At 39.1% G+C, this 9804-nt stretch overlaps 1 protein-coding gene across 1 annotated transcript in view; it reads left to right on the top strand.

Annotated features, from left to right (window-relative positions):
• Positions 1-276: 276 nt before the first annotated feature.
• Positions 277-9804, top strand: part of CCDC129 (coiled-coil domain containing 129) — a gene marked incomplete at its 5' end in the record, with an annotated part of 159269 nt that continues 149741 nt past the window's right edge. Inside the window, 3 exons of the mRNA XM_006887633.1 lie at positions 277-445; positions 2534-2582; positions 3203-3246. Of these exons, the coding sequence (XP_006887695.1) occupies positions 277-445; positions 2534-2582; positions 3203-3246 (262 nt within the window). The remainder of the gene's footprint in view (positions 446-2533; positions 2583-3202; positions 3247-9804) is intronic.

Raw genomic sequence — 9804 nt, 5'->3', positions numbered from 1 at the left:
AGGGTGTTTTAATGCCATTTCAGCAAACAGCAGAGCACAAAGTATCTGTGCCACTTAAGATGATCTCTTCCTGCTTGGAGGAGCCATTCTACTATATTGAAACCTGGGACCTAGTCCAGCTGGGTGAATTTAGACCACATATGGTTATGAAAGTAGATTTATCCAGTTCACTGTGCATCCTCTGGCCTCTTCCTCTCGCTGATCTAAGGATTGAAAGACAGTCTCATTGTGTCTGCCTTTTCTATGTATTTGCTTTAAATTGGTTTGCTGAATTACTCTCTTAGGATGGCAGAGAAGCCTCGTGGTTCTGACAACCCTCAAGGAGGCCTGGAGAAGTGCAGGAGGCAGATCCTGAGGTCTACCAAGAGGGCATGGACACCCCTGGATGAGCAACTACCTCCTGATTCAGAAGAGGACAGCCAGGCTTGTGCCCACCCCACACTGGGTGAGAGGGGCCCCAGGGCTATTTGAAGGGCTGGTGAGCTGAGTGGAGGCTTTTGTTGGAGGCAGATGATTTGAGGACAGAGACTTGGTTTTGATGGGATTAGTGCTCCTGGCATTATGCCAGAAACTTTCTTTCCAACACTCCAATCTCCCTCATTATAGAGCCATCCCACCCCTGAATCCATTTGAGAGTCCTGTCAGAGGTATGGGGCGACTTCTACAGCATTGAAAATAAATTGGGAAGCCTCTTGTTTACTGGATCTTACATGAAACTTTGATATTGTTTTGTTGACTTTATAAAATAGTAAGAAAATATTTCTCCCCCCATCAACCCACTCAATAACTGCTTGATGGTTTTGCCTCCTTGCTGGTCCTTGAATTCATTTTAGTCTTTCTCGGTGCTTCCACTGGAAAATTAAGAAACACCATATCCACAGAAGTCCATAGATGGTATATACAGTTACTGTTGTGCTACTAACTAAAAGCTTGGCAGTTTAAGAAAGGCCTGATGATCCACTTCCATGAAAGCTTCTGGAGTGCAGTTCTATGCCACATACAAGGTGAATCAGAGATGACTCAGCAACCACAGATACAGCCTATGTCACTGCCTTTTCAGATCTGCTGACACCTTGTTATTCTTAGGTACTGTTGAGTCTAAGATGACTCATAGCAAACCTCTGAACAACAGATCTGAACCCCATCCTATCCTGTGCCATCTTTAGACTTCTGACACACTAGCACGTACTGTGGCAGTCACCATGTCAATCTGCCTGGTTAAAGGTCTTCCTCTCCTTTGCCATCCATCTACCTTTCTAATCTTGATGCCTTTCTCCAAAGAATGAGCCTCTCCTAACAACATCCCCAAAGTATGTGAGATGAAGCTTTGTTATCTTTGCCTTAAAGGAGCACTCTAACTGCACCTTTCCACATTTCTGTTTATTCTTTTGGCAGTCCATATTCAATATTCTTCTTCAACACGAGTTCAAAGACATCAATTCTTCTTCTGTCATCCTTATAATTGTCCAGCTCTCAGATGTTTAATAAGTTTGAAAAGGACATAGCCTGAATCAGATGCACCTTAGTCTTCAAACTAACATCATCACTCCTCAATAATTTGGAGAAGTCTCTTACTGCAGACTTTCCCAGTGTAATATGTCTCCTGATCTCTTGACTGCTGGTACCAAATGTATTGTTTGTAGGTCCAAGGAAGATGAGGTTTTGGCAGTTTTAATCTTTTCTCCATCTATCCTTACATTGCCTGTCGGCCCAGTGATGAGGATTTTTGTTTCTTTGATGTTGAGATGCAATCCATATTGAAGGCTGCAGCAAGTTCTTCAAATCCTCCTCACTTTCAGCAAGCAAGGTTGCTGACACCTTGGGAAGTGGTAATTTAACTTTTTTACTATTTGGTATTATTAAGTCAAAGGAAACTAGTCCAGAGCACCCTGGAGCCAAACAGGATAGAAACAAAGATTTACTGGGAAATCAACCTTCATCTCCTCCCTTTTTGCTGGTTGACTATTAGTTGAACCAGTGGTAAAGATCTCCCTTAAAAGACCCATGTCTTGTAAACACAGGCTGCCTTTGGCAACCTGGGACCCTAGTGCAATTTGTCCCTGGAATGAATGCAAATTTGGTTTCTAACCTGGCAGAGAATTCCTTGCAAATAAACATTGCTGGCTGCTTGCCTTAGGTAAATGTCGTGATTCAATAAGAAGAGGCTCTGTGGTGATTTATACCCAACAAGAAAAAAGACAAAAGTCTCACAGGCCTTTTCACCTTTCACATTCATGTGTGGTAATTTAAAAATTACTCGAGCATTTCTTGCTCTTCAGTGATGTATGTGTCTTCCCCTTCAATGTGGTGTGTGCTTTTTAAAGTTACAGTCTTTTGGCAAGTTTACATTTCATTCTTAGGAGAGGCTGATTATGGAAAACAGGAGGTTTTGCCTTGAGGGGGAAAACGAATATACTTATAGAAACATGAGACTAAATATGCAGGAAACAGAACTGCTGAATGGAATGATGGGGTAGTGTGATTTCGACTATGCATTCATTGGCTGACTCGTCTGTTTCTTTCTCATTTGTAGAAGATTCCAAACAAGAAAGTATACAGCAATGGCTGGACTCAGGATTCTTGTAAGTATCTCATTGTGCCCTTACTATCACGTCATCCGGTGGTTTACATCTGAAATTCTCCTGCTTCCTACCCAGGCTCACCCTACTGGGAAGTCCCTGGAAGAAGTGGTCACTCTGTGTCCTCACCCCAGTGTCCACTCAGGTTGTTCTGTCACAAAGGTGTATGACAATCACATGAGGTGCTCTGCCATGGAAGTGGAAGACATGCAGAGGATTTTTTTCTTATTAAATTGTCTGCTTGAGTGATGATCCTAACTAAGGCTAAAGCTGTACAATTAGTATCAAAGCACACAACTGAATGCTACTTTGGTGGTTTAGTTTTAAGAAGCTGTGCTCCAATCCCAAAGGCATGCAATTCAAATCTACCAGCTGTTCCAAGGGAGAAGGATGGGCAATTTCCTCCCATGTGATTTACAGTCTCTGAAAACCCAGTGGAGGGTCAGCTATGGGTCAGTTCCAACTTGACAGCACACAATACCACCACAACAATCATTCACTGGTTTCCAAAAGCCCTTTCTTAGTGAAGACTAACTGCATTTGCTTCTGTTTAATTAGATAGTAATTAGCTATCATCTATGGCATGCAATTGTTTGACTCAAGGTAATTTTGTTTCTTTGCAGCATCTCCACAAATGAAAACTTGAATCCCAACGTTGGCCACACTGGTAAGACCACAGGAGGAGAAGCAGTACGATTTTCACTCCTATACTGAGGATATATTTTTTTAAAGTCTGTATGAATGTTTGTTTGTTTGTTTTTAATTTTATACTTGTTTATTCACAAAATTCTAATACATTGCTTTCAAGAAAAAATTCTTTCCATTTCCCTCATCCCTCCACCCAACAAATTATACAACCCCATGATTAATAGCCCCTCCTCCTGCACATCCTCATCCCTCTGCTTCCAACTCTGCCACCCTTCCTGGATCCTTATACTCATTCTACAATAATGGTTGTATACATTATTTATCCTTGTGGGACTGAGTTCACTCAGCATAATGCTCTCCAGTCCCTCCCAAGTTAGATAATAATTTACAAAATCATTGCTCCTGAGTGCTGCATAGTATTCCATTGTGTGAATGTATCATAATTTCTCAATCCACTCGTTTGTGGTTGGACATTTGGGCTGTTTCCATGTTTTTGTGAAAGTGAATAATGTTGCTATGAACATTGGTGTACAAATGTCTGTTTGTGCCTCAGTTCTCATTTTCTCAGGGTATGTTCTAAGTTGCTAGAGAGTGTGACTTTAAAATCTAAAATGAGGCAATGAGTCTGTGGGCCAGCCTGGGGCCTGGGACCTTCGAGTCTCTCTCCACTCTAGGAATTGGCTGCTAGCTAGCGTTTCGATAGTGGTCTCGTCTTGATGGTGGTCACATAAGGGAAGTTTTTGGGGTGTGTTTGATGTTTGTTACTGCTCTTCCCCCCACCTTCAAAGCAGGTGGCCCTTGAGACTTTCACCAAGGGTGGAGGCCTGCTAAAAGGTATGGCTTTAAAATCCATAATGAGGCGATGGGTCTGTGGGCCAGCCTAGTTATCTTTGTCTATTTGCTTTACTGAACAACTTGTTGTGATGCTGAACACTGTTCCATTGTTGTTGTTGTTAAGTATCATCAAGTAGCAGGCAACTCATAGCAACCATATGAAGGAGAGTCCTCGATGCTTGGGTGCCTTTCATCCTCTCTCTAGGTTCATAGGATTTCCGGAGGCAAGCTATTATGGAATTGAGTGCCACTCCTCCTTCCAAGCTTGTTTTAATCAGGGAGCTCCACCCCACTCTCTGTCCACATTGGGTAGGCAACCATTAACACATTTGACACATCAGTGTCACAGTGTTCAGCCGCACAGCAACCACAAGTGACCGTGGTACGGCAACTTGTACACCAGGGCTATATGACCTAGAGGAATGTCTGAACAAAAACAATGAAAGACATGTCCGAGGGCCACGGATTAAAAGTCACCCACCTTTGGCTTGGTAGCATCACTTTCTGTCCACTGGACCAGCTGATCTCTCTCTGTATGTTGATATTATTGTTGTTAAGTGCCATCGAGTCGCAGGCGACTCATAGCGACCCTATGAAGGAGAGTCCTCGATGCTTGGGTGCCTTTCATCCTCTCTCCAGGTTCATAGGGTTTCCATAGTCATGTCAAATACCATAATGGTTACCCATTATGTACAATGTTTGGATGAGCTTCCAGATTGATTCATGCTGGAAGCAGGAGTGGCATCCACTGCCTAAACTAGATGCCTCTGGAAACTCTACAAACTTTCTAAATTCTATAAATGTACAGAAATTATGTTAGTTATTGAACAGAGTTCAAGTCTTTTGTGCAGAACTTATTCTGAGTCGTATTCGATTAGACAACACTTAACCACTGCTAAATGAGACTTAGTGCTATTATATCTCGAGGAAAACTACCACTTTGCATATCACTCTGTCAACGTGCTGTATGAAGTAACTTGGGTTTGCTGTGATGCTGAACCTTGTGCCATTCAAGTATCAAATACCATAATGGTTTCCCATTGTGAACAGTGTTTGGTAGAGCTCCCAGTTGCAAAACAGGTTTGGAAGCAAGAGTGGCATCCTCTTTCTAAACTACATGCCTCTGGAAACTCTGTAACTTGGAGAAACGATGATAGTTATGGAAAGGCAGTAGATCTTTTTTTCATGGAGTCACTATGAGTCGTGCTCGACTTGATGACAATCAACAACAACAACAATATTTCAAGTAATGGAATAGCTGGGTCATATGGAATTTCTATGTTCAGCTTTTTGAGGAAGTACCAAACTGCCTTCCAGAATGGTTGTGCCATTTTACAATCCCACCAACAAAGTATAAGAGTTCCTTTCTTGCCACATCCTCTCCAACATTTGTTACTTGCTTCCCTATTAAACTTTGCCACAATTACTGGAGTTAGATGGTACCTTAGTGTGGTTTTAATTTGCATCTCTCTTATTGCCAGTGATTTAGAGCATGTCTTCATGAATCTGTTTGCCACTCAAATATCTTTTTTCTGTGAAAATTCTTTCCATGTCTTTTGCCCATTTTGTAATTAGGTTATCAGTCTTTTTCTTGTGGAAGAATATTCTGTAAACTTTTGCTATGAGACTCTTGAATGAGATGGTATTACCAAATGTTTGTTCCCAGTCTGTAGGTTTTTCTTTTCTCCCTGTTGGAAAAAGTTTTTGATGCACACATCGAGTTAATCTTTAGAAGGTCCCATGTATCAATTTTATCCTCTTCAGATTATGCATTTCTGGTCGTATTTGTCAGTCTTTTTATACCTCAGACCAGTGCTTCTAAGTTTGATCCCAGTTTGTCTCTTGTTAATGTTATGGTTTGCGCTTTAATCCCAAGTCTCTGATCCAACTTGAGGTGACTTTTGTATATGGTGTGAGACATGGATCCTGTTTCAGCCTTCTGAAGGTGAAACTCCAGTTTTGCGAGCACCATTTGTTGAAGAGATTATCATTTCTCCATTTGATAGGTTTGATTTTCTTGTCTAATATCAGTTGAACGTAGATAGATGGGTCCTCAATTATGTTCCATTGTTCTATGTGTCTGTCATTGTATCAGTACCATGGTGTTTTGGTTACTACTGCTGTATAGTAGGTTTTGAGGTTAGGGAGCGATATGTCTCCAACCTCATTTTTGTTTCTCAGAAGTATTTTGTTTTTTCAGGGTCTCTTGCCTCCCCAAATAAATTTGATAATTTCCCTTTCAATATCAGGGTTTCTTGCCTCCCCAAATAAATTTGATAATTTCCCTTTCAATATCCTTGAAAAATTAATTTGATATCTGGATTAGGATTGCATTGAACATGTAGATTGCTTTTGGTAGTGTTGTCATTTTCACAATATTGAGTCTTCCTATCCATGAACAGGGTACATTTTTCCATTTCTTTAGGTCTCTTATTGTGTCTTGCAGAAGTTAGGTCTTTTATTGTGTCTTGCAGAAATGCTCTGTAGTTTTCTTTGTATAGGTCTTTTGTATCTCTAGTTAAGTTCACTACCAAGTATCTCAGTTTGTGTTTGGCTATTGTAAATGATATTGCCTCCTTGATTTCCTTCTCTGAGTTCTCTTTTTTACTGTAGCGGAATCCTATTGATTTTTGGATATTGATCTTAAATCCTGCCACTCTACTACACTGGTCTATTAACTCTGACAGGTATTTTTGTTGAATCTTTGAGGTTGTCTGTGTACATTATCATATCATCTACATATAGTGACAGGTTAACCATCTCTTTGCCAATCTAGATACATTTTATTTTTTCCTCTTATCGTGTTGCCCTAGCAACCACTTCCAATACAATTTGAAAAGAAATGGTAACAGTGGGCATCCTTGTCTGGTCCCTGTTTGCAAGGAAAATTATTTTAGTCTTTCTCCATTGAAAATGATGTTTGCTCTTGGTTTAGAATATATACTTTTCACTATGTTTGAGGAGATTCCCTTCTATTCCAGTTTTGCTGATTGTCTTTATCAGGAAGGAGTGTTGGATTTTGTCAAATGCCTTTTCTGCATCAATTGCTCAGATCGTATGGTTCTTTTTATTGACTTTGTTAATATAGTGAATTATGTTGATTGTTTCTCTTATACTGAACCATCCTTACATACCTGTTATGAATCCTTCTTGGTCATGGTGAATTATTTTTTATGTGCTTTTGGATTCTATTGGCTAGGATTTTTTAAGGATTATTGCCTCTATACTCCTGAGAGATATTGGTCTGTAGTTTTCTTTCTTGGTATTATCTTTGCATGGTTTTGGTATTAGGGTTATGCTTGCTTCATAGAATGGCTCTGGAGATGTTCCTTCTTTTCAAATTTTTGGAAATAATTTTAGTAGAATGGGTGCTAAATCTTCTCTGAATGTTTGGTAGAATTTAGCTGTGAATCCATCTGGACTTTTCTTATGGGAAAGTCTTTTTATGACCTTCTCAATTTTTTCTCTTGTGATGGTTCTGTTCAAGTGTTCTATATTTGATCTTGTCAGTCTGGGTAGGGGATGCTTTTGAAGGAATTTTTCCATTTCCTCTAGGTTTACAAAGTTACCAGAGTATGTTGTTGTTGTTAAGTGCTGTCGAGTCATAGACAACTCATAGCGACCCTATGAATGAAAGTCCTCAACACTTGTGCGTGTGACTTTCATCTTTTCTCCAGGTTCAAGTTCATAGGGTTTTCAGAGGCAAGCTATTTATGGAAGTGGATGCCACTCCTGCTTCCAAGCTTGTTTCACTCGGGGAGTGCCGCCAAACACTGTACACCATGAGTAACTTATTGCATTTGACACATCAGTGTCACAGTGTTCAGCTTCACAGCAGCACAAGTTACCTCTGTACAGCAAGTGGACACACTAGGGCTATACAACCTATAAGATTGTTTGAATAAAATAAATGAAAAACAAGCCTTAGGGCTGAGGATTAGAGTCACTCACCTTTGGCTTTGTAGCATCATTTTTGGTCCACTGGGCCAACTGGTTCCTTTCTGTGTTGTTAAATGCTGTCAACAGCTTTTCATAATATTCTGATATTATTGATTTAATTTCCTCTGGCTCTGTTGTGATGTCACCTCTGTCATTTCTTAATCAAGTTATCTGTGTCTTCCCTTTTTATTCTTTTGTTAACTTTGCCAGTGTTTTGTCAATTTTATTGACTCTTGAAAAACCAGCTCCTGGTCTTATTGATGGTTTCAACTGTTTTTCTGTTTTCTATCTCATTGATTTCAGCTCTTGTACTTATAATTTCTTTTTTTCTAGAGGTTGTAGGATTAGATTGTTGATCTTTTTCTATTGGCTGATGGAGTTAGATCATCGATTCTTCTTCTTTCTTTCTTTTTTTATGTGTGTGCCTATTGCTATAAACTGCCCCCTGATGACTGCCTTAACTGTGTCCCAGAGCTTTTGGTAAGTTGTGTTTTCATTATCATTTGTTTCAAGGAACTTTTTTATTGCATTCTTTATTTCCTTTATAGCCCAATCATGTTCAAGCAGAGAGTTATTTAGTTTCCACATGGGTGGTTTTGTAAGTTTTACTTTTCTGTGTAAAACGTAATAAACTGTGGTCTGAGAAAATACTTTCTATGATTTCAATGTTTTTTTAATTTGTTGAGGCTTGCTTTGTGTCCTAATATATAATCAATTCTGGAGAATATACCATGTGCTTTTGAGAAGAAAGTGAATTGAGTTTTAGTTGGATGAAGTACTTCGAATTCATCCACAAGTTCAAGGTGGCTGATTGTACAGTTTAGATCTTCTGCATCTTTTTTGGTTTTTCTTTTAGTTGACCTATCCCTTTGGTGAGAGTTGTGTGTTGAAATCTCCTGCCACTACTGTGGTGCTATTTTTCTCTTTAAATTGGTAGACTGTTGTTTTATGTAATTTGCAAGTCTACCATTTGATGCATAGATGTTGACAAATATCATGTCTTCTTGATCTTCTGTGCCCCAAATCAGTATGCAATAATTTTTCTTATCTTCAATGGTGGTTTTCATTCTGAAATCCATTTTATCAAAGATTAGTATTGCCACTCCTGTTTTTTTGAGGTTGTCATTTTCTTGGTAAATATTTTTCCAGTCTTTGGTTTTGAGTCTTCCTCTTCATTTTTCAGATATGTCTCTTTTACACAACATATTGATGGGCTTTGTTGTTGGTTTTTATATCCTTTTTGTTTTTAATAATTCTGCTACTCTTTTTCTCTTAGTTGGTGCATTTAGTCCATTTACATTAAGTGTGATTATCGTCAGACCAAGTTTACTTTTGCCACTTTATCATGTTTCTTTTTCTGTTGTTTCTTGTTACTATGGTCCATTCCCTTTCCTTTGTCATCTCTGTGTATAGGACTTCACTTAAAATTTCTTGTAGTTTTGGTCTTTTTTTTCACAAATTCATTAATGTCCTTCTTTTCTTCAAATAATCTAATTTCCCCTTCAAATTTGATAGTTTTGCTAGATCTAGGATCCTTGGCTGGCAATTGTTATCTTTCAACTTTATGTATGTGGCAACCCGTTGCCTTCTAGCTCGAATGGTTTCTCCTGAGAAATCAGAACTTAATTTAATTGTTTCCCCTTTGTAGTTAACTCTTTTTTTTTTCTCATGCTGCTTTTAGAATTCTATCCTTATCTCTTAATTTGTAGAATTTGACTATGATATGTCTTGGTATTTTTTATTTTGGGGTCTAGTATATTTGGTGTCCTCTGTGCTTCCTGAATGTGGATTTCCCCACTTTTCA

This window comes from Elephantulus edwardii, unplaced genomic scaffold (assembly GCF_000299155.1).
Source record: "Elephantulus edwardii isolate Elephantulus edwardi_28Jun2011 unplaced genomic scaffold, EleEdw1.0 scaffold00059, whole genome shotgun sequence".
Classification (NCBI taxonomy): domain Eukaryota; kingdom Metazoa; phylum Chordata; class Mammalia; order Macroscelidea; family Macroscelididae; genus Elephantulus; species Elephantulus edwardii.
The sequence above is the reverse complement of the archived record's forward strand: the minus strand, read 5'-3'. Positions and strand labels throughout refer to the sequence as shown.